The following is a 25,037-nucleotide window of genomic DNA, read 5'->3' as shown; positions in this document are numbered from 1 at the left end:
CGTGTCTCCATCTCCCCGTGTCTCTGTATCCCCGTGTCCCCAGGTCCCCGTCTCGCCATGTCGCCATCTCCCCGTGTCTCTGTGTCTCCGTGTCTTCATGTCCCCCTGTGTCCCCGTGTCTCACCCCGTATATTATCCCGTGTCTCATTCCGTGTCTCACCTAGTGTCCCCAGGGTGTCCCCGTGGTGTCCCCAGGGTGTCCCCGTGGAGACCCCAGGGTGTCTCCATGGTGTCTCCATGGTGTCCCCGTGGTGTCCCCGTGGTGTCCCCGTGGTGTCTCCGTGGTGTCCCCGTGGAGAACCCAGGGTGTCTCCATGGTGTATTAACGACGCCTTTGATTTGCTACGCCCTATCGATGCAATAATTTCAGGACAACCAAGGACATTTGAACCCTATGGCGGGACCCCGGTGTCCCGAATAAACGGAAGTCAAAATCGTAATTGATTAAGATCGTAATTGATTAATTAATTTTTGGCGACTCCGTTCCACCGCGCACATAAACGCCGTGACCCGCCTGGCGCGGGTCATTCTGCTATCGTGTCGTCCAAGCGCAGCCGTAGTCATCAACAAAACGTTGAATAGCGCATCGCGTAGAGCTCGTCTAGAGGAAGAGATTGCCGTATCGTTCGCCTTCAACAGACATACAATTACGTCGCAAAGCAGTTTATGCGAGAGCCATAGGGGGTATGGGACCCCGGGGTCCCGCCATAAGGTTCATTTACTCAACCCCGTAGTTCACCGACTTAGCCACGGTGACCGCAGCGACAAAATCGGCTCCAGGCCGAAGTTCGTCTGTCGCTATTGGAGGCCTGGCAACGTCCCGGTCCCCTATTTTCGAAGGCGCAGCATCAGAGGCGTCCCGCGATCGTGCCCGCGGCGGGGTAGGAAGGGCTGCGGGCCTCAAGGGTTCCGCAGCCGTGGTAGGCACACCCCGAGCTGGGTCTGCTTTCCCCTGCCCCGTCACGGCCGGTTCGTCTGTGCTGGCGAATCCTTCCTTGGAGCGGCCGCTGTCGAGGCCTCCTGCTGGGGCGGACCCGGGACGCGGGCCCAGCAGTCCCTGGCATAATGGCCCTTACGCCCGCAGCGAAAGCAGTCGATGTTGTTGCGCCTTGCTGCGGGCGCCCCGTCCCGACGCGACCGTGTCGGCGGCGCAGCCCGCGGCTCCGGCCACGGAGCAGCGGCAGCCGACAGCTCCTGCGGGCTCCTGTCGGCCGGCACATAAACAGCATTCTTGGGGTCCCAACCCACGGCTCCCCCTTCGACGATGGGCCCACCCGTCCACGCCGTAACCTGCTTCCACCGGCGCAGGTTGAACTGGGCGTCCAGACACTTAGCCGCAGCCCGGGATGTGAGCTTCTCGTGACCGCACACCGGCATGGGAATGCCGAGATCCCGGGACAACTCCAACATCTTCCCCAGGATGAGAGATTCCAACAGGTCAGGCTCCATCTCCGGGTATGCGGCCATTGCCAGCTCCAGTACCGCGCCCCTATACGCCACCGGAGACTCCTCGGGTGCGCGTTGTCGTTGCGCAAACCGGCGATGAGCGTCATCCGGTGGCTCGTAAGCGTCAGCCATTTCGTCGAACACACCACGCAATGTTTTCTTCTTTGCGGCTTTTATAGAGCGAAAGAATCTAACGGACTCATCATCAAGGAGAGTCGGAAGAACTTCTAATGCCTCGGCGTCAGTCCACCTCGCCGATCGCACCGCTGCTAAAAATCTGCAGGCGAACGCACTCCAATCGCCCCCGATGGAGAATTCCTTGACAGTCGTTAGGTGACGACTGCGACGCCTTGGCGCGTTCCCTCCAGCCGCTGACTCTTCCGGTGGCATGTTCAACATGGCGTCGCAGCGTGGTGTCGACAAGATGGCGGCCTTCCGTCGCGGAGGGCCCAAAATGGCGGCTTCCCGCCTTTCGTTGTGCGCCACGCCCAAGATGGCGTCTTCATGCCGCGTGGCTGATGGCGTCGACATTGAAGACAACCCGGGCTCCTGCGGTCCACCAACATCGCCTTCCGACGCCGTCCTCGGTGTAACAAGCGCACACAACTGTGCAAGCACGTTCTTGAGAGTCTCAAGTTGCTCCGCCATCTGACTCCATCTCAAATCCGCGTCCTTTGGTGCAGACTGGTCCGCCGACGCGGCGACATCTTGGACCCTTGGACCCGCACTCGTCCCAGCACGGATCTCCTCCTCTGCCAGAGTCGGATCCACCGCAGGAGGGAGGTCATCGTCGTCGGAAGATGAAGCCGATGCCGGAGACGGAATATTCTTTTTTCTCAGTTGTTTAGCCATACCGTTACACTTTGACACCAGTGTAATAAAAAACTCGGACGCTTCTCTCTGTCCTGTGTCCTTTATTTGGTACTCCCCTATATACTCTCCACTCTGCAGCCCCAGGCTGCTGTCGCTCACGTAGCCCAAACTCACTCTGCAGCCCCCAGGCTGCTGTCGCTCACGTAGCCCAAACTCCCTCCTAGCAGCCCCGCCGCTGTCACGTCGTGCAGACCCCTGCTGCCGACTCCTCCCTTGCAGACCCGCTGCTCTCTGCAGCCTCCTCGCTGCTCCTCCTGCCCCGGGGTCGGTCACCGTTGGCCGACGGTGCCCGATCCTCGTGGCTCGGGTGTGTGGCGACTTCGCCACTCTCTCTCACCCTTCGCCCTGCGTGGCCTCTCACTTCTCCCAGTCCCCGATCACCCCCGACTGCTTCCGGTTACCCCCTTATAGACCCTTACCCTCTCCCCCACGTGACGTAACTCCTCCCCCCATGACGTCACTTCCGGGAGGTCGTTTACGCCCGCATTACAGTAGGATCAACCTCAGCCTTGGTTTTGTGCTGTCGACGACGCTCTGAGCGACTCCACGCGGCTGTTGTCTCTGGACGTGGTCGGTTGCTCTCAACGGCGCTCTCAGCGGCGCTCTCAGCAACTCAACACAGCGACAGTCTCTGGATTTGGTTGGTTGCTCTCAACAGCGCTCTGAGTGACTCAATGCAACGACAGTCTCTGGACGTGGTCGGTTGCTCTCAACAGCGCTCTGAGCAGCACAGCAAAGAGGCAGTCTCTGGACTTCGTTGGTTGCTCTTTGCAGCCCTCTCAGCAACTCAATGCAGTAGCAGTCTCTGGATTTAGTCGCTTGCTCTCAACGGCGCTCTGAGCGACTCAACGCAGCAACAGCCTTTGGACTTGGTTGCAGTCCATGGGCCCAGACCAACAAAAATACCTATTGGTACCACCTGAGGTGGCAAAGTCTAGTAATGATATTTGTAATCCTCCATGTGTGCGGGACATATTCTGATATGGTAACCTTTGCGGAGTGGCAGCTTAGTTGTAGTTACAATTACTTTTATACCCACACCCTATAACAGGCGTCTGGAACGATGAAATGGGCAATATTACTGAAAAACTACCTAGACAAAAGCCAGTTAGGTCACAAATTGGTCTTTATTGGTTTAAATGCACAAAACAGGATCATAAGGAATACCATAGTGAGGTAAGGAACTACTTGCACATTATAAACATTGACATTCGCTTTTACTTATTCAATGATACATGTGATCCCATATATATATCGTTAGTGATGGGTATATGTGAAGAAGGTTACATTATTGTTATCAAGCTCTGTGTGTACTTAAATGGTGTTAACAAGGGTAACCAAGTCCAGAATCACAACACTGTGCATCAATGTATACTACTGCTACCACAGTAATACCATCAGAATCACCACCCTGTGTCACTCTTCAAACTGCTCGTCTATCTCGTCATCTGACTCACCGAGTTCAAAGTCAGGTTCTGGATCATCCTGCAGTTTTTGTAACCTGCATATTGCTGTGCATGACAGTCCATTTTACAGGCACGTGCAGCTTGGCATTTTGCATGAACGCACACACTTGCATGCTAGCAGTTCCAAGACCACATCTGGTGTGAGTGGGGAATGCAACCAGTAAATGGCCAGCTTACCATCATCGTCTGTCCATCCATACTCAGGAGGGCTTGGCACCACAGGGTTAGCCTGCATACAGCACTTCCAGATTGCTGCCTGATAGTTGGCTCGTTGTACATGTGTAATGTAGTAACTCGGCGGGAGACGACTTCACGGGTAACACACTCTTTATTTTACCAAACTCGTTCACAGGTGACTAACACCTACTTTGTATCTCGGGTGACAAACACCCACTTAGTATCTCGGGTGACAAACACCCACTTAGTATCTCGGGTGACAAACACCCACTTAGCTACCCTGGCGACTAACGCCCACTGAGCTACTCGGGTGACCAACACCCACTTAGCTACTCGGCGACTAACGCCCACTGAGCTACTCGGGTGACCAACACCCACTTAGCTACTCGGCGACTAACGCCCCTGAGCTACTCGGGTGACCAACACCCACTTAGCTACCCTGGTGACTAACGCCCACTGAGCTACTCGGGACACTCCCTGCCCGGGGTGTCCGTCTTGACTGTGGGTCCCCAGCCCGACCCACGTGGGCGTCGGACCCTGGGTCCCACAGTCTCGCCTCCGAGCCACACAGGGCCCCGGTCCCTACAAGGACGGCGGGACTAGGGGTCTCGGGGCACTAGGTCTTCAGCTCCGTCTTCTGGTCTTCAACTGGGTAACTTCTCCCCGAGTGCTCTCGCGCGTCCCCCTTTATACCCCACCTGCGGACGTCGCTGCGAGCACCCATCCTATTCGACCAATCACTGGGCGCTGGCTACGATCCTGTTTTCCCACATCTCAGCGTGCCTCACCACCCACGCCGCGCCGCCCCGTCATCTGTCACTCCCGGCGCGCGCGTCCACACCACGCCCACAACGCGTGCCCAACCCCGCACCCCGCGCCGCCCCGTGATCCATCACTGTCACAGTCGGCGCACGTCAACACCACCACTACATCACCCCCTACCACATAGCTCGCAGCCGACCCGGCTGCTATAAAAATATACAAACCCCCCTGTGTGCCCCGTAACACAACACAACAACAAGAACAACAACTAACGTAACAACACAACACGACGCGAACACTACCATCCGCAACCATCAACCAATGCCACCGCGACAATAGAACAATATATACAATCCGGCGAGTGACAATAGCAATGTGTATGCAGAAAGAAAAATAAATGGAAATTTTTTTTTTTTCTCTTCTCGACTCGTGCAGCGTCCCATTCTTTCCGAGCGTCCCTACAACGGGACATTACCCCGGCAGAGGGGAACACCGGGCGAGCTCAGTGTCGAAAAAAAGAAAAAAAGTCTTCATGAAAATTGTTGTGCCCTAGCCCGAGTCCGCCTTGCCGGTCCGTCGTACGGCACCAGACGCGGTTGAACGTCCGGTGGTGCCGGCAGTTCAGGAAGACATCGGCCAGGCATCGAGGACCCGTGCGTGCCGCGGGGTTCAGGTTCCCGACGGTCAGCAGCCGTCAAGCCCGAGGCACCTGGGGGTGGGTCAGGTGGAGACACGTGAGGATCAGCCTGCGACACCTCCCTCCCCGAGTCGACGGTCACATCACACGCCCGGTCGTTACGGCACAGAACGGGGTCACACGGTGCCGCATAGGGCTTCAGTCGGGAGGGGTGCACGTACCAACGGCGTTTTTCCCATTTAATCTGTATACTCTGGGGTCGTGCAACCCGCACAATTTCCACCGGTCCCCTCCAAGGTCTCAACAACTTGGGGGACGTAGCCAACGGTGCATGTGGACAATGCAGCCAGGCCTTATCGCCTGGTTTCCAATCATGCGTATGCACCCTCCGCCCATGCAATCTCTCGTTCGCGATTTGCCGAGACCGCGAATTCAACCTCGCCGCCTCCCGCGCTTCAGTCAATTTGGCGATATTAAATTTGATGTGGTCTGCCAATTTAGATTTTGCACGTGGCTGGGAAATCCCCAGTTGGACGTCCATAGCCGGATCGGCCTCCCGCCCATACATAAGAAAAAATGGGGAAAACCCCGTCGCCGCATGAGGGGCCATTCGATAGGCCGCGAGTACCCCCGGCACCTGTAAGTCCCAATCAACCTGATCGTCGCAGACCTGTTGGCACAACATAGACGTAATCGTCCTGTTCAGACGCTCAACCATCCCGTCAGTCTGCGGGTGGTAGGGGGAAGTACGCACTTTCTTTGTACCCAACAGGTCGCACACCTCGCGCAACAAAACGCTCGAAAAATTCTTTCCTTGATCCGTCAGCAAGCGTTCGGGGGCGCCCTTGTCCAAAACATAACCCTGGACGAAGGCGTCCGCCACCGCTGCAGCCGACTGGTTGGCGAGTGGCCATGCCATGGGCCATCGGGTGAAGTATTCTACGCCAACCAGCAGGAACCTATTTCCCCTTGGTGTAGCAGGAAAGGGCCCCAAGATGTCCAACGCAACCAATTCGTTTATGCGCGAAACTTGAATGGATTGCAGCGGTGGATTAGCTGCCAATGGTGGCGGTTTTCTTTTGGCGCACCCTACGCATCCCTTAAGAATATTCGCCACGTCGTTACCCATCCCCGGCCAATAATAGTCTCGCTGGATTAGGGCGAGCGTTTTGTGAAAACCCAGATGCATGAGCCGTTCATGAGCTGCCAGAACGACCCTACCCCGCATAGCAACAGGCACAACGAGCACGTGACGCCGGGACATGTTGTCCCACTTCATCAAAAGGCCCTGTCTGCACACCCAGGAACCGACCCGCGCATCCCCTACCTCGGGAGCGCCAACTTTTCGACGTAGCGTAAGTAGGGAGCTGTCGGACATTTGGAGACGGCCCCACTCAATGAGGGGCAACGACAACAGCGAATCCCTCCCCGTGGGGGCGTCGACTCCCGGGGTGTCAGTGGCGGCGAGCGCAACTCCCGGGGTGCCGGCGACCGGGGGTTTGCACCGCGCCGATCCCAACAAACATGTGCAGTCCGTGCACGGTGGCAACCGCGACAAGGCGTCCGCATTTGAGTGTCGCAATCCCTTGCGGTAAATCGTCGTGAATTGGTAGTCCTGAAGGACCTCCAACCATCGGGACAATTGGCCCGATGGCTGTGCCACGCGCATAGCGTATTGTAGAGCCGCATGGTCCGTACGGACCGTAAAATGACGGCCGTAAAGATACGGCCTGAATTGCTGTGTAAAAAACACAATCGCTAACAATTCACGACGAGTCACGCAATAGCGTTGTTCGGCGGGGGAAAGAACTCTACTACCGTAGGCGACCACCCGTTCAACCCCCCCGACCACCTGTGAGAGCACCCCCCCGATACCCGTGTTGCTGGCATCTGTGTCAAGCAAAAACGGTTGTGTGAAATCGGGGTAACACAAGGGGGGAGCCTGCACCAAGGCGTCACGAAGGGAGCAGAACGCAGCCTCCTCTTCCGCCCCCCAGTGAAACCGCACACCCTTAGCCGTCAAAGCATGCAGGGGCCTGGCTATGGTGGCAAACTGCTTGACAAAACGACGGTAATAGGAGGCGAAACCAATAAAACTGCGAACCTCCGTGACCGAGGTTGGCGTTGGCCATGAGCTGACGCAGTGCGTCTTAGCAGGGTCCGTCGAGATCCCTGAACGACTCACGATATGGCCCAAATACCTGACCGATTCCCGAAGCATAAAACATTTAGCTGGTTTAAATTTAAGCTTAGCGGAACGCATCCTGAGGAACACCGCTCTCAGTCGCTGGAGGTGCTCCTCAAAAGTCCGACTGAAGACGATGATATCGTCGAGATAAATCAAACAGGTATCCCATTGGAGGCCCGACAAAACCAATTCCATGAGTCTCTGGAACGTGGCGGGAGCGGAATGTAAGCCCATGGGCAAACGGTTGAATTCAAATAGGCCACCAGGTGTCCGGAAAGCGGTTTTAGGTTTAGACTCGTTATCGAGTGGCAATTGCCAAAATCCGGAAAGCAGATCGAGTGTGGAAAAAAACTGTGCTCCCGCCAAGGCATCCAGCGACTCATCCATCCTGGGGAGCGGATACGCATCCGCCATCGAGATTTTGTTTAAGCGGCGGAAATCGACACAAAACCGCAAGGACCCGTCCTGTTTTTTTACTAGGACAATAGGAGCACCCCACGGACTAGAAGAGGGCGAAATGATATCGGCCGCCAACATATCATTAACCGCCGATTGCACATGCTCCTTCTCGGCTGGGCTGAGCCGGAAGAAGATTCTGACGAATAGGGGCCGCGTCCCCTGTAGCTATGTGGTGGCGCAACAGGTCAGTGCAGCCGATATCGTACTTATGTTTGCTGAACACGTCAGCAAACTCGAGTAGCAAACCCCTCAATGCTCCCAATTGCACCTTGGACAAGTTAGCAGAACCGGCACACAACGAGTCCAACCACTCAGTCCCCTCATCACTTGGAGGATGCGACTCGACAGTGAAATCTGCTTGAGCCACGAGCCGTTCCTCAACGGGTAGCGGCGCGGCGTGAGCCAGCACCGTTCCCTGCGCAATTACGGCCGGCCGCGACCCCGTATTCAGGACCATTACGAACGGCTCACTGTCCCCTCTCACCATGGTTTGAGCAACCGCTAAGTCGAGGCCCCTTCTGGCCCTGTTAGACGGCCCCAACAGCACCCCCTGTGCCTCCGCACCCACCTCGAGTGGTTTCCTCAACCGAAGGGGTACCAACATTTGCGATCCCGGGGGCACCCGTACAGTGTGAGTTGCCAGCGCCTGCACCGTCGCACAAACCGTGCGTATTTTGGTAGGGCTCGTCAAGAACGCAACCCGCCGACCTGACGGAAGCTCAATGCAGGCCTGATCTATGAGAATTTTGATGGGCATTTTGGACAAAAAGTCCGTACCTAGCAAACAGGGAACGGCCAGCGATGATGATACAAAAATAGGGCCCGCCAATTTGATGTCACCAATGCAAATAGTCGCCCGAATCTGGCCGATGATCCCCAGGGATCCCCCATTCGCCGCATAAAATGGCACGTCTACTGGCAGAAGGGGTCTACTTTGGACGGGAAGAATGTTATAAATAAGGTCCGAGATGATAGTGGCCGACGCACCCGTGTCCACAAGCACCCGGACCTCAACCCCGTCAATAAACCCCGTTACCACGGACGACCCGGCCGACGCAGCCACTATCCTGTGGGCCAATTCGGACCACTCGACTGCTTGCGGGCCGTGTACGGACCCCCCTCGCCGAAGTGAACCCCCGGCACCCAGCCGCGAACCCCCCACCGCCAAGCGGCGACCCGAATGTGCCGTGTTTGTGGACCGAACGTGTGAGGTGCCGCGACTTGCCGGGTTTTGTTGGGATGACTTGTGGGCCTGGTCGTCGTCCCGACGTGGTCCTGTGGCGCGCTGACGCGGGGCCCGGCACCCGGCTGCGACGTGACCCCGAAGGCCGCAGTTGTAGCAGACGACGAGGGACGTCGTAGGTTTCGGTTGCTCCAGCTTGCGGGATGAACGTGTGGGCGAACGACCTCCCGTTCTCCACTCCCCCGGACGCGATGCAGCGAAGGCCTGCTCCTGATCCGCAGCTGGCTGAGGTTCGGCGATTGTGGCGGCCAGTGCCGCGTTCCCCGCCCATTTGCAGACGACCCCCGGCTTGCGTTTGAGGACCTCGTATGCGTGAATGCTCGTGGCGATCGCCAGGGAGCAGATATCCATTTCGTCCGCCACATTGATGGGGACCCCCAACTCGTGGGCCAACGCCAGCAGCTGCTCCGTCACCATGGCATCCTTCCCCTCCTTGTCCATGCAGGGAAAAGCTGCGTCCGCCAAGGCGAGCAGTGCCGTGCGATAGGCGAGCGTCGTTTCTCCAGCCACCTTCCGCCGATCGTAGAACTGGTGGCGACAGGTGGAGGGCGGTCCGAACACCTTCGCCATCAGGTGTAGTGCGGCCTGGAGCGTAGAGCGGGACGACCTTGCAGCAGATGTGAAGGCTGCAAGCGCGTCGTCGTCGAGCATCGCTGGCAATGCACGCAGGGCAGTGGTGTCGGACCACCCCGACATCTCCTGATGAGCGAGGAACCTTCGTTGGAAGGCTCCCCAGTCGCCCCCATCCGCCTTGAACGCCGACAGCGCGGGCAATCTTTGCTGGAGGACCCGATCGTCATCGACGTCGGAGAGATTTTCCCGCGCTCCGCTGTAGTTGTGTAAAATGTCGGCTCGGTTGTCAGGCGCAAAATGGAAAGCTCCGGCGCGCGCTGATGACGTGGGCTGCGCTGAGCGGAGGTCTCCGGCCACGTGGTGTCCGTGCTTCCCGCCAATCGATGGCGGCCCCTCAAAAACGGCGGCAACTTCCAGACTTTTGGCGCGAAGCGCCTTTTGGCGGGATCCCTCCAACGTCGCTTTCTCCACCAACCCCGCAGCCGTTTTTCCGCTCGCCGGAACGGAGATGTCCGCCAAGACAGCGGCGGCGGCGAGTAGCAACTCCGCCAACCGGGAGTGTGCGTCTTGGAGGCTGGTGTCGGAGGCGAGCGGAGCGTCGGCCATCACCGCGAAGTGCTGCATCGGCGGCAACTCCTCGTCCTCTCCTCCCGAGGTTGGTGTCCCCGGTACGCCGTCGTCGTCCCGACCTCGCTCGTGGGTACGGGTAGTCTTCCTCGTGTCCATACTTCTTGAAGACAGGTTTACTTCTGACGCCAGTTGTAATGTAGTAACTCGGCGGGAGACGACTTCACGGGTAACACACTCTTTATTTTACCAAACTCGTTCACAGGTGACTAACACCTACTTTGTATCTCGGGTGACAAACACCCACTTAGTATCTCGGGTGACAAACACCCACTTAGTATCTCGGGTGACAAACACCCACTTAGCTACCCTGGCGACTAACGCCCACTGAGCTACTCGGGTGACCAACACCCACTTAGCTACTCGGCGACTAACGCCCACTGAGCTACTCGGGTGACCAACACCCACTTAGCTACTCGGCGACTAACGCCCCTGAGCTACTCGGGTGACCAACACCCACTTAGCTACCCTGGTGACTAACGCCCACTGAGCTACTCGGGACACTCCCTGCCCGGGGTGTCCGTCTTGACTGTGGGTCCCCAGCCCGACCCACGTGGGCGTCGGACCCTGGGTCCCACAGTCTCGCCTCCGAGCCACACAGGGCCCCGGTCCCTACAAGGACGGCGGGACTAGGGGTCTCGGGGTACTAGGTCTTCAGCTCCGTCTTCTGGTCTTCAACTGGGTAACTTCTCCCCGAGTGCTCTCGCGCGTCCCCCTTTATACCCCACCTGCGGACGTCGCTGCGAGCACCCATCCTATTCGACCAATCACTGGGCGCTGGCTACGATCCTGTTTTCCCACATCTCAGCGTGCCTCACCACCCACGCCGCGCCGCCCCGTCATCTGTCACTCCCGGCGCGCGCGTCCACACCACGCCCACAACGCGTGCCCAACCCCGCACCCCGCGCCGCCCCGTGATCCATCACTGTCACAGTCGGCGCACGTCAACACCACCACTACACATGCATGAAGAGACAGTCTCTGCATGGTGACAGCTAGCTGGACTCGACTTCTCCCCTTTTGGTGCAGAAGAGCTGTTAGCGCAGTTCGTTCACCTCCCCATTGCTGCTATTAGCAACATACATGCGACAGGTGAACTGCTCAATTTTCTGGAACAGGTCATCACTCACATTCCATGACTGCCCCAATCGACTAAAAGTCTCTTGGCAGTATGTGTGCTTTCTCACCGTCTTCAAGGCATTCAGCTTCCCTCGACCGGCGAATGCACTGACAGTGGCACAGCCTGTGAAGGCGTGTAAGCCAATTAGGCTGTCACAGATGCTGTCTCCAAGTGACCTTGCCAGTTTGCTGATATCTACAAACCGCGTGCGGTTCTGTGTCCCACACTTCTGGTAGATGGGACAGGTGACGTCCTTCTGGAATCCAAGACAAAGCACCATGACACCAGTGTCCTCAGCTCTGATGATAACTGCCTTTGAGCCCACATTTGCTGCATGCAATCAATGCAGGAGCAGACGGGTGTCAGCTTTGATTTAAAGCTTTCGTGACTGCAGATATTCATATTCTTGGTTCTTTCGGTAAAGTCACGTAGAAGGGAATTTAAAAAAAAAATATTTGTATTATTTTATTATTTCCCTTCTACGTGACTTTAACGAAAGAACCAAGAATGTGGGTGTCAGCTTCTTCATGCGTGGAGTGCAGTTCTGCTACTTCCTCGCACTCATCTTTTGCCAACTTGTCGCAGGTTTCCTCACAGGTCATGGACAACACCTTGCCATGCAGCATCTCTCTGTATAGTGGGAGTTTCCGCTCTTCCACCAGAAACTACAAACCGCACGCGGTTTATAGATCTTGTTGGAGGGACTGCACAGGAATTTTCTCCACCGCTGGACGTGGTGTCCCCCTGCAAGGTTCTTGTACTGGAGAGTGGTGTCTGCACCCGGTTCGGTCGTTCAGCATCTTTGATCGAAGTCTGTCGGTAGACATCGCAAACAACATCAATCATCTCACTCTGTGCCCCCTCGTGGAGGACCTGGGTCAAGGCTGACTCTGCCACCTGTGCAAAGGTTTTGTTGCTGCCATTCATTTTAAGGACCAGGCTCATCCCATCAATGATGGAAGTAAATGGGGTTGAGAAGTCTTCTACAGGAGACACATTCTCTTCAAGCTCTCTGGCAAGTACAGCCTTGTTTTTTTTTTCGTAGGGACCCATCAGCATTTGCCAGTGCCCGTAGCAGTGGACCCAGTGGGTGGGCAAGGACATCCTTCATATTCACCTTCCTGCTTTCAGCCACCAGGATCATGTGGCTGAACAGTTTTGCATCTGCTTTCAGAACCACATTCTGTGCTTTCTTTACATGTGCTGTTTTTGTGCTGATATTGGAAAATGTCTTCAGACTTTGCTTGGTCATCTTGTCGTGGAATTTCACAGATGGTGGGTCCTCAGCTAACCTTGTTTGCCTGAATACCTGGTAGGCCTCTTCTCCCATCTCAAGAGCTCTCAAGATATCCCTGGTCACATCAGGTGGAACCACGGTGCCAGTGGAGAGGCTCTCATCAGGGGACATAGGATTGATCCAGTTATTCTCCATAAGGTCAATGAGAGATTGGACATCTGCTTAATCTCTCTTGATCCTTGGACCCTGTAAATCTGGATGGGACAGTTTGGACCTGCCTTGACCTATCATGTCTCTCAGCTGTCTGAGGTACATGCTTCTGTACTCAGCTGTTAGGTAATATTTGGCCATGGCTACTGGCTTCAAGCTGCATCCCTTTGTCCCTCCAGCTGTCTGGGTGTCTTTGTTCACCGTTTCTTCTATAGCGTGGTCAACAAGGATTCGGCCAAAGGGATTTGTGGAGCACAGTTGAACTGAGAAGCCTCCTTCCATGAATTCCGTGTACACATCTGGTGTGTGATGGGCAGCTGAGACATCTGGTTAGAGTAGTATGGGAGGTAGCATTTATAATTAATCCTATCATAAGCGCAGCACCATGGGATCATTGCTCGAATGCTTGCCAAGTGTAGCATCCAGTCTCCCTCTCTGGATGCTCGGATAAGCCCCAACAAGATTTCAACCATGTCCAAATAGGACATCCAGAAAGTCGAGAGGTTGCCGTTTCCACCTCTGAGGAACTCGCAGTAGACTTCAAACTGTTCCATGATGCGTGTACATGCGCTGTTCTCGAGGACCTCCTTCAACGCGGCTAGAAGTGAGATCAGTCATTGTCATCACTTAAGCATTGCCAAAAAGCTCCATCCTGATGAAGAGGAACAACTCATTGTATGACTGATTCATAGTAGCTTCGTACTGGGCTGTGGCATAATTATCTTCATTGCTGGCAACCTCTTCTTTGGAATCTCCTCTTTGGTGTACAGTCTATAGCATGACCTGTGGTAGTGCCCTTCAGCTGCTACAAGGTCTCTACTCACAATGGCAAAGATTCTGCTGTCCGTTTTATTTGTGGTTGCACTCCTGATCTTGCATCAGCTCGCAGTTCTCGACACTGTACCAGTACTTCTTTCGTATTCTTTCCCTTGGCATATTTGTTGGTTTTCTGACAAAATATGCACTCCGTGTCATAAGTCCTCGACGTACTTGTGGCATGTCGAGCTGTTCTCTTAGATTATTTCTCTTCAGCAAAGCCACTGGCACTTTGCTTTTCTTTTGCAAGGATGCCATCAAGAACTATCTTCATAGTGAAGATAATGCGACACTTTCTGTGGTAGTAAATTTCTGTAATTTGTCCCTCAGGAATGTATTTTGCCAGTTTCAAAACTGGTGCATGATTTCGTATCTGAGCTGCCCTGAGCAGAGTTCTCCAGGAGTCAACACTCTGTGGTGACACCAGCTTATCTGTATCATCAGAACAGTGGCTGATGCACTCCAACCATGGTCGCTTTGGTAGTGTGTTGTTACTTGCTTGTTCACCAGTGGCCATATTCAGTCAGTTTTCACCTGCACCATACAGTACAATCAGAAATCATTATTACTTTGATGCAAAACCTGAATTAATCTGTCAGTATTTTGGTTACACATTGATGGCAGCAGAGAGTTACAACCCAAAAGAAAAACTAACATTGATAAAGGGTAAAATTCATCTTAACTAATCTTAACTAAATTAAGGGGAGGTACTACAGGTGAATAGGCAAGAAAAAATACTGTCCTTTTATTTGAATGAAAAATTACCAGATGCATTTTCACAAAAATATAAGATTTTTTGTATTGTGACTTTCTCCCCATTCATTTATGCATATTACGTGTTATCTCATTAAATAAGCAAAACATTGCATATTATTTAAAACACAATAATGACTTAGTAGATGAAGTCATAACTTTTTCGTTTGTTTTAATGTGATCAATACCTAATTGGTTGGTAATTTACATAAGCTTTTGTCAAAATATTGTTATTTCAGTGAATTATGTTAAAATACAATTGACACATGTTAAAAAACTGGTTTTTCGCCTATTTTTATTTGATATAATACCACATAAAATTAAAATAACGAAAGATATGAAAAAAATCCCTCTGAACATTTCTAGTTATTTCAAGTAGGAAGCAGTATATAGAATTATGTGGCTTTACCTATTATGAAACATGAGTTGTGAAACTCGGCATGCAAAATGTCATTTTGAGACAATCGCAATGCCAGTTCTAGCATTGTGATGCTTGTCGCAATGAGATTTGAGAGTTATACTTGTGTTCCCCCTCTTATTGCCATGACAGCAAAGTAAATAGCCATATATGACTAAGCTAAACATCTGCTCCAGAGAATAAGCTTTTCAATAATATACAATTCAACTAGGTTATTTATTAAAAGCGGAGACAAATGGCGATGCAAGATGCAAACAACCGGTAATTTAAGGCTTTGTTTACTTGGCGAAGTTTGTATACAATCGTAAAAACGAACTATTTATAAAATTTGTTACTGGTAATAATTGTGTGCATGTTATGAAAGTTTACAATTTACAGGCAAAATATAAAAAAATATAAAAATTGACAAACTGGACAAAAATTATTATTTTTGCCTGTAGTACCTGGCCTTAACTAATAAGCTTAACAGGTACATTAACAATATATTGAGGGTAAAGTTAGCACTTTAGATATCTTTACTGAACATAAATAATACAGAACCACCAGTACTTGCCTCACCTGCCAGTAAATGATCATGAGCAAACAAAACCATGACGTTACAATAAAACCATCACGTTACCATACATAGCAGGCGTTACCAAAAATATTTCCAAAATAAAAAAAAACACAAGATCCAGGTCCGATTCAGTACAGTACACAAAATCCATGATCTAATCCCATCTGTGAAAGATGTCATTCCTGACATGCAATATCCTGGAGTCTACAAACTAAGTTGCACCTGTGGTGATTGTTACATTGGGGAAACGAAACGACATGTCTCGGACTGTGTTCACGAGCACAATGCAGATCTGAAACACGGCAGGACTACCTCCGCCGTGAATGACCATTGCTATAGCGCTGTGGGCTCTCATTATATTGTTTTTTTTCGAGACCAAGGTGCTCTGCAAACCTTCGGGCTACTATCAAAGGTTTGTTCATGAAGCCATCCAGATATATAAACATAGACATAACTTCAACCGAGAAGATGGATATAAATTGAGCAATCATTGGAAGGATGTTATTAACCAGGTAAAACCTTAACTGCTTTATAGTTTGCCTTCATATCCGCATCTCCAGTTTCTTCAGCCTGCTACCCCCAGCCCCGCTCACTTCCTAGCCCCGGCATTTTGTCGTGCTCGTGTCGGAGCTTGCAGCTCCCCACTCCCCCTACCCAACACCCCCATTCTCTCTATCTCCCCTCCCTGGCTCCTCCCCCCTCTCTTACCTATATAGCATCTTGTTACAAGCATCCCTTTTGCCCACTTCAGCAATTGTTTCTTGCTGTGGTTGTCCCACCTGATGACGAACGCTTGTGTTGCGCCAGAAAACGTCGTGATTTAATTAATTTTATTTTATACTTACGTGACTTTACCGAAAGAACCAAAGAGTATGGATCCCTGCAGTCACGAAAACTTCAAATCTAGAATGAGCAAACAAGCTGCTAGAAACAGACGGAAAACAGCGCCAATCTATACCAAAGTTAACTAAGTCACTGAAATTGAAGAACAAGCGTGAATAAATGAAAAAATATGTATGAAATGCATGCCTTGGGGACACACATTCTTTTTGTAAATTATGCATTGTCTTAATTAACAGCATAGGTGTTGGAATGTTTTATTTGTAACGTCCGGGCAAATAGGCGTGATTGCGATAAGTGCGAGGAAAATTTAACAGCTGCTCATTTGGAAAGGTTATCACGTATTATTTTACTTCTGTTGGTGTAACAAATAAAATAGCACCATTGAAGTTTTTCTACATTGGGTGGTACCGATATCTGGTCTGGCCCAAGGACTTGGTTGGTTGCTTTCAACAGCGCTCTGAGCAACTCAACACAGCGACAGTCTCTGGACTTTGTTGGTTGCTCTGAACAGCGCTCTGAGCAACTCAATGCAGCGGCAGTCTCTGGACTTTGTTGGTTGCTCTCAACAGCGCTCTGAGCAACTCAATGCAGTGGGAGTCTGTGAATTTTGTTGATTGCTCCCTGCAGCCCTCCGGGCACCTCAACGCAGCGACAGTCTCTGGACTTTGTTGGTTGCTCTCAACAGCGCTCTGAGCAACTCAACTCAGCGGCAGTCTCTGGACTTTGTTGATTGTTCTCAACGGCGCTCTGAAAAACTCAACACAGCGACAGTCTCTGGACTTAGTTGGTTGCTCTTTGCAGCCCTCTAAGCGACTCAATGCAGCAACAGTATCTGGACTTGGATGATTACTGTCAACATATCTTTGAGAAACTCAACACAGCGACAGTCTCTGGACTTGGTTGGTTGCTCTTTGCAGCCCTCTGATCGACTCAACACAGCGGCAGTCTCTAGACTTGGTTGGTTCCTCTCAACGGCGCTCTGAGCGACCAAATGCAGCGACAGTCACTGGACTTGTTCAGTTGCTCTCAACCGCTCTCTGGACGACTCAACGGACGAGCAACTCTGGGCGCCAGCCTGCCGGCAACAACAGCAGCAGCACTTCCAACGACCCACAGCAACAACAGTGTGGGCCACCGAGCCGCCCGCATGACAGCAGCATCCCCTCCCCCCCGGCCCCGGCAAACGCCGACCAACCCGTGTCCTCCGTACACGCGGTAGCGCTCACTTTTGTGCACAAATTTGGTCCCGACCTCACAGCCGCTGTCAAAAACAACGACTTACATTTGTTTGTAAAGGCGCCTTCCACTGATGTCTCAAGGCGCCTTGTAAGAATGAGGATACAGAAATGGCAAGAGAGACAGTGAAGCTAAACATAATAAACCGAATTAAGAATATGATGTGGTTTTAAGACGAGACTTAAAAAAGTATGCACACTATCGGATGTACGAATTAGAGGCTGACCGAAATTCGGTTTCGGTTTCGATGCCAAAAGTTGGCAAATGGCCTCTTTCGCATACTTTTGATTTCGGCCGAAAGTCAATTTTTAACTTTAGGTTTACTTTTGGTTTCGGCCGAAAGTAAATTTTTTACTTTCGGTTTGGTTTCGGTTTTGGCCGAAACTGATATTGACTTTTGGTCGTCATTCGTCAACCGAAGATCTATTTTGAGAATATAACACTCGTGCTACGTCTATCACTCTGCCTATCGGCCGGTCAGTCGGCGCTAGGCAATCCTATGCGATAGGCTGCAAACACACACACGTCAGCAGCAGCAGCTTGGAAGCGAGGTCACAGCCGTAACCATGGTCTGCTAATGTATATACGACCGGTCAACAGACGGTAGCCTGTCTGGCTGAATGCAGAAAAACTGTTGTTTCTTATCTACAACATTCGTTTATTTGGATATAATTACTAAGTATGTAACACCAAAAGATTTGATATTTAGCGACTCTTAATGCAGGCTCTGAATGATTAGTTCTAGATTTATTTTTAATTAAAGTAGCATTGCATCATGACATATTTCATAAATCTTGTGTTTGGTAACTTCGGTTATATACCTTTCTGATTTGGTCTCGGTCGAAAATGTAGTTAAACTTTCGGTCTGGTTTCGGTTTCAATCTCGGTCGGCCTTTAGAACGAATTTACACTGGTAGGGATTTCCACAACTGTAATTGGCTCGTGCAGGTGCCCTCTAATCGGAACCCCACAACATCATTTCATAACCCCCAGCTTCTTGTTGACCCCCACATTCCACCAATCACGCACTGCCCCATCGATTAATCATCTCACCCCACGCCATCCGGCTTGACCTGACTGGCCAACTCGTGCCGCACCCCCGGTCAAGGCCAGACTCTGTGGCACCTTGGCTTCCGGAGATGGGGCGTTTGGGGGATTTCCCCCCCATAACTGCTCACTCCCCTTACCTCATGTAACCTCGGCCACCCCGCTTCACCCCAGGGCGACAGTATTTGTCTATACTGTTACACCTATGTCTCTGTGTCTCACTCCGTGTCTACCCACGTGTCCCCGTGTCTCTTCCCATGGTGTCTCCAGGCTATTTCCATGAAGCGCATGTCCCCGTGTCTCACCCTGTGTTGTTTCCATGTCTAACCGCGTGGCCCCGTGGTGTCTCACCCCCCCCCCCCACCCCCCATGTCTATGTCCCCGTGTCTCACTCCGTGTCTAACTGCGTGTCCCTTGTTTTAACTCTCTCCCCACCCCCCGTGTCCCCAGGCTGTCTCCATGAACCGTGTGGCTGCTCCCCTGGCGTCGCGATCAGGCGAGGGCAGGCTCCACAGCGGGGGCGGCACCAGGCCAGAGACCGCGACTGGTGGAGATGGCGGAGCAGCGCCGGTGGAGGATGAGGCTCACAATGGCCTGATTGGCTCCCGGGGAGCTGCCGGCGGGGATGATGATGGCGGTGACGATGACGGTGGTGGTGATGGTCGTGGTGATGGCGGAGACCTGGCCGAGAATGAAGCTAGGAGACAACGTGTGGAGACAAAGTGTGCGGAGTTGGCCGAGATGATGTGGGAGGAAGGGTGAGGTCCCCCGGGTGTTTCCCTGTGTCCCCGTGTATGTGTATGTATGTTGAACTTTTTTGCACTGTAAATGGCCTACTGCGCTAAGGTGCAGGGAAGGACAACAAACTCTATGTGTCCCCGTCTGTCCCAGTGTGTCTCGGTGTGTCACCATGTGTTCCCGCGTGTCTCCTTGTGTATCCATGTGTCACCACGTGTTCACGTGTGCCACCATGTGCCCCCACGTGTCCCCGTGTGTCTCTACGTGTCCCACTGTGTCCCCGTATCACCCCGTGTCTCCGTGTATTCCCGTGTGTCTCCGTGGGTATCCATGTGTCCCTGTGTCTCACTCAACTTGTGTCCCCGTTTTTCACCGTGTGTCTTCTTGTGTCTTCGTGTGTCTCTGTGCGTCCCCGTATGTCTCCGTGTGTCTTCCTGTGTGAGCGTGTGTCCCCACGTGTGTGGTGGTCATGATTGACACACACGTGCCACAACCAGGGGGAGGGGTAGAAACCGGTCCGGACCGGTCGGGCCAATGGCGGTTGGAACCCCTCTGAGGGGAGGGGGATGGCGGAAGCTACGATCCCCCAGAACCCCTTCCCTCAGGGAGAAAGAGTATATAAGGCGGGTCCCTGAGAGCGCGAGTCAGTCCGTCTCAAGCCGAAGCCAGAAGCCGCCTGAAGAAGAAGAAGAAGACCCTGGACCCCAAGCCGCCGACGTCCTTCTAAAGGCTGGGGCTCAGTGCGGTGGAGTGGTCGAGAGGTTAGGACCCTGAGGTTCCCTCGGCCTGATGTCCTTCTAAGGGCCAGGTCCGGACGGGCCAGTGGTCAGGGACTCACCGGGCCAGTGGTGGGTCAGCCTCCCCTAGGTCTAGCCAGCCGGAGGGCTAGAGTAGACCGAGTTGTAGGTACGATAGCCCGAAGGTTGTACCTCCCCATGGTTGTGGGTGAAGGGGCCATTACCCCTTTGTGTTAGGGTTAAGTGTAACTGTTTGGTATAATAAACCGTGTTGCCTCTACAAAGACTCTGTCTCCCTACAAGAACATTACACGTGTATCCGCCTGTCCCGGTGTGTCACCCTGTGTCCTTACGTGTGTCTCCATGTGCATCTGTGTTTCTCTGTCTCTCTGCGTGTGTCTCCACGTGTTCCCGTGTGTCCCCGTGTGTCTCCGTGTGTCTTCGTGTGTCTTTGTATGTCTCTGCATGTCCTTGTCAGTCTCCATATGCCCTCATTTGTCTCGATGTGTCTCGATGTGTCTTCATGTGTCTCCGTGTGTCTCGGCGTGTCCCCACGTATGCCTCCGTGTGCCTCCCCATGTGTGTCTCTGTGTATCTACATGTGTGTCATTGTGTGCCTGTGTGTCTATATGCGTTAGCGTGTGTCCCTGTGTGTCACCGTGTGTCCCCAGGTGTCTGCGTGAGTCCCCCCACATGTCCCCTTGTGTCTCTATGTGTCCCACTGTGTCCCCGTATCACCCCGTGTCCCCCCGTGTCTCCATGTATCCCCGTGTGTCTCCGCGTGTCTCCGTGTGTATACGTGTGTCTCCGTGTGTATCTGTGTGTATCCGTGTGTCTTGGTGTATCCCTGTGTGTCCCCGCGTATGTCTCCGTGTGTCTCTGGGTGTCGCTATGTATCTGCACGTGTGTGTCTGCGTTTGTCCCCGTGTGTTCCAGGTGTGGCCGTGAGGACATAGAGCCGAAGGTGTCTCGATGTGTCTCAGTGTCTTTGCATGTCTCTGTGTCCTCGTGTGTCTCCCTGTGTGTTTCTGTGTGTCCCAGGTGTGGCCGTGAGGACATAGAGGTGAAGGTGTCTCTGTGTGTCCCCGTGTATATCCCTGTGTGTCCCCGTGTATCCCAGGTGTGGACGTGAGGACATAGAACTGAAGGTGTCTGCGTTCAGGAGACTTCTGCTGAACAAGGAACTCGAAGCGTCGCAACGGAGACGGTGAGAAACCGGGAAATAGACACGGGAATAGAGACATGGGGGCAGTCAGACACGGGGACATGGGCACACGGGGACACGGGGAGAGAGACACGGGGACACAGAGACACAGAGACACGGGGACAAGAAGACACAAGGAAATGGAGACATGGAGAGACGGGTAATGGGGACAGGGAGACACTGGGACAGGGGGACATCGGGACATGGGTGAAACGGAGACATGGGGACATGAATACACGGTGACACGGGGAGTCGTGGGTGTGTCTCTGTACGTATCGGCAGGGAGCGGTGGTACAGCGGTTAGCGCTGCAATGCACTACTTCGAACCCAGCATATATCTGAGTTCAATTCCTGCTCACAGCCACCACCACCACCAACACCACTTAGTGTTGGCAGCAGTGGTTATCTAAACCGGTCGGCCCTAGGCCTCCTCCCCTAGGTGGACTCAGCCTGAAATGAGTACCTGGGGCAATGTGTGTATTAAACGTCAGCACTGGGGAGACAAAGGCGGCCGGGCGGGCGTGGTAGTGCTGGCCACCCACCCACTCATGTGCCACAGTGGCGGCCTTCATAGGCACTGCTACTCGCTACTGACAGCACTTGCCCCTAACAGCACTGGGTGGGCTACCTGTTTAAAACTATTAAACTCCTTTTTATTTTACCAGGCAAGGCCCACTGAGCTATGTTGCTCTTTTTCAGAAGCGACCTTGCCACAAATGATAGCTCAAGGAAGTGGCTGATATCGTCATCACGTGGGAATTTATTGCAGCCAAATACTCTAAACACGTGACGTCGATTCTAAATGTGGAGGGAAAAACCGGAGGACCCGGAGAAAAATCCATGCGACCACCACGGTGATGCAGACTCCAAATACACAACAACAGCAGGCATCGTCATGGTCATGGGATTGAACCCACGACCTCCTGTATACCAGGAGAGGTAGATAGCATATCCACAGTGAGAGAGAGAAAGAGAGAGATGCAGACTCCAAATATACAACAGGCGTCGTTAGGGTGACGGGATTGAACCCACGACCTCATGTATACCAGGCGAGGGAGTTAACATTTCCTAGCCACCATGGAGTTTAGAATATTTCTGCATCAGAATCTACGAACCTCCTGCATACCAGGCGGGGAAGAAGATGACAACCTGCTCAAGGTCTTCCCTGCTACGTGTGAAAGCACAACGAATGTCATCACACAGACGGCCGAATGCCCGACAGAGGTATCCCGGCCTGAAAAGCAACAGCACAGAGAGCATTTCACAATGTCATAATGGGCAGCAGCAGAAGACCAGCACTTGCTCTATGACGCAAAAGACCGTGGTATTTTCAAGTCGGCGAGGTGGAAAAAGTGCTATACGTCCTATTTATATTTTGGAATCTGAGATCAGCTGAATGGGTGAATTTAACTGCGGACTTGGAAGAACAGTTGGAATGATACCTCCACGCGCAGTCAACTACCGTCGCTTCGTTGGTCTCATTTAGGAAGTTGCCAAGGCCAAGATCGCAAGAGGCATCAGAAAGGTCTTCACTCCATGTTGGACTCCAGAAAGCGAACAGTTTTTCCGGAAATTCAATGCTGATAAGAAGCAGGAGACTGCAAAAGCCTTACTCGAGTCACTGAATTTGCAAAGAAAAGAAAGATGGCGCGATACAGTTGAAGCACTTAACTTTGGAAAATTTTGCCGTAAGGCCTGGCGCCTCCTGAGGTTGATGGGAGTTGCCACAACGCCAGCCTATTAACCTCCGCAAGTCAGTCCTGACGAGATTGCTAGGCAACTTATCAACAATTCACGAACTTCAATCGACAAAAGCACAAGACGGCAAGTCTACAAATAACTTTATTGCACAATAGATAACTGCGAATAAATCTCTGAATTCTCCCGTCCATTCTCAGTATAGGAAGTAAATGCCGGTATTGCCCAGTTGAAATGCAGGAACGCATCAGGTCGTGACAATATTTATCCAGAATTCATAAAGAACTTGGGAACAAGAGCAAGAAAATGGCTAGCTACATTATTAACTGACTTCCATTCCACAAGCATCATTCCAAAGGAGTGGAAAGAGGCAAGGATAATAGCTATTTTGAAACCAGGCAAGGACGCATCGGATACTCAAAATTACCGCCTTATCTCCCTAATCAGTATCTACAAACTAATGGAGTGGCTTCTGCTCATAAGGTTGATGTCCACGCTTGAGGAAGTAGTTCCCCAGGAACAAGCAGGATTTAGAACTGGTCGAAATTGTTGCGACGAGGTGCTTGCCTGAACAGGACACATCAAAACCGGTTTCGATCGCCAGCTCAAAACAGCAACAGCTTTCATCGACCTCTCTTCAGTTTACGATACCATATGGTGGAAAGCACTCCTGCTGAAGCTTGTGAGAGCCATGTCTTGCTGCCCGACAATTGAACTAATCACCGAGATGCTGAGAAACCGATGGTTCACCGTCTATCTTGGTAAAGCTGCCAGCAGCCCACGAAGATTGAACAATGGACTCCCGCAGGGATTAGTTCTGACACCAGCGCTGTTCAATCTCTAGGCGAGCGACATTCCAGCGACATCTTGCCGTAAGTTCACATATGTGGATGATATTGCATTTGCAACTCAAGCACAGAAAATGGGGGACACTGAGGCAGTCCTCGAAAATGACCTGAAGACTCTGGAAGAATACTTCAAGAATTGACACCTTAAGCCAACCCCATCGAAGAGCATCGTCTCTGCCTTCCACCTGAACAACAGACAAGCTTCGAAAATGTTGAAAATTAACTTCTGCGGAGCGAAGCTAAGACATGATGAACACCCTCGGTATTTAGGAGTTACTCTGGATCGGACACTTAACTACCATCACCACCTCAAACAAGCTAAAGGTAAAACGAAAGCACGAGTGAATATTATTCAGAAACGTGCAGGAACAACCTGGGGAAGCGGTACCAGCATGTTGAAGATATCGACGCAGGCCTTTGTTCACTCCACTGCGGAGTACTGTGACCTAGTGTGGGGTGCAAGCCCTCACACGAACCTTGTCGATGCCGAAATTAACAACGCGCTTCGAATCATCAGCGGTTCCCTAAAGTCTACTCCACTCTCGTGGCTTCCTGTGCAGGCGGATATCGCTCCGGCCAACATCCGACGTGATGATGCGACGACACGGGAGTACAGCAAGATAATGATAAACTTCACCCTGCCGCTCTATAAAGATCTAAAGGAACTCCCACACCCAAGGGTAAAATCCAGGAAACCGTTCTGGATACGTGCCTGCGCTCTAGCAGCCAAAAATAAAGACGTGGCAAACAAAAACATAATTCACGATCCGACGGTGGAAGTTATGGGATTCTCTCTTCCACGATGACTTTGGACCACGCTGAACCGCCCTCGAACACAACTCAGCAGATGCGTGTACACGTTCCATAAATGGAAGATCAAGGAATCGCCCAACTGCGACTGTGGAGAAGTCCAAACACTCAAGCACATCACCGATGAATGCTCCATCCATGCACATCTTGGCGGTATCGCTGAAATCCACACTGCATCAACCACATCATTGGACTGGTTGAGGAACCGTTGCATTCATTTATGAAGATCATTAAGAAAAAAGAAAAACTGTTGCTTTTCACAATGCCATACGAAAGAAGAAGCCACGATGGCGTTTACAATATTTTTGCATCAGA

The 25,037-nt window shown here is 52.3% G+C and overlaps 1 protein-coding gene across 2 annotated transcripts in view; it reads left to right on the top strand.

Moving 5' to 3' along the window:
* Positions 1-25,037, top strand: part of LOC144953623 (uncharacterized) — a 64,945-nt gene that overhangs the window by 7,005 nt on the left and 32,903 nt on the right. For both annotated transcript variants that reach the window (XM_078884212.1, XM_078884211.1), the window contains exons 2-3: positions 19,138-19,445; positions 21,283-21,369. In XM_078884212.1, the coding sequence (XP_078740338.1) occupies positions 19,147-19,445; positions 21,283-21,369 (386 nt within the window). In that variant the 5' untranslated portion in view covers positions 19,138-19,146. The remainder of the gene's footprint in view (positions 1-19,137; positions 19,446-21,282; positions 21,370-25,037) is intronic.

The sequence above is a fragment of the Lampetra fluviatilis genome, chromosome 79 (genome assembly GCF_964198595.1).
Source record: "Lampetra fluviatilis chromosome 79, kcLamFluv1.1, whole genome shotgun sequence".
Classification (NCBI taxonomy): Eukaryota; Metazoa; Chordata; class Hyperoartia; order Petromyzontiformes; family Petromyzontidae; genus Lampetra; species Lampetra fluviatilis.
Note: the sequence above shows the minus strand (reverse complement) of the source record. Positions and strands in the feature narration are given on the sequence as shown.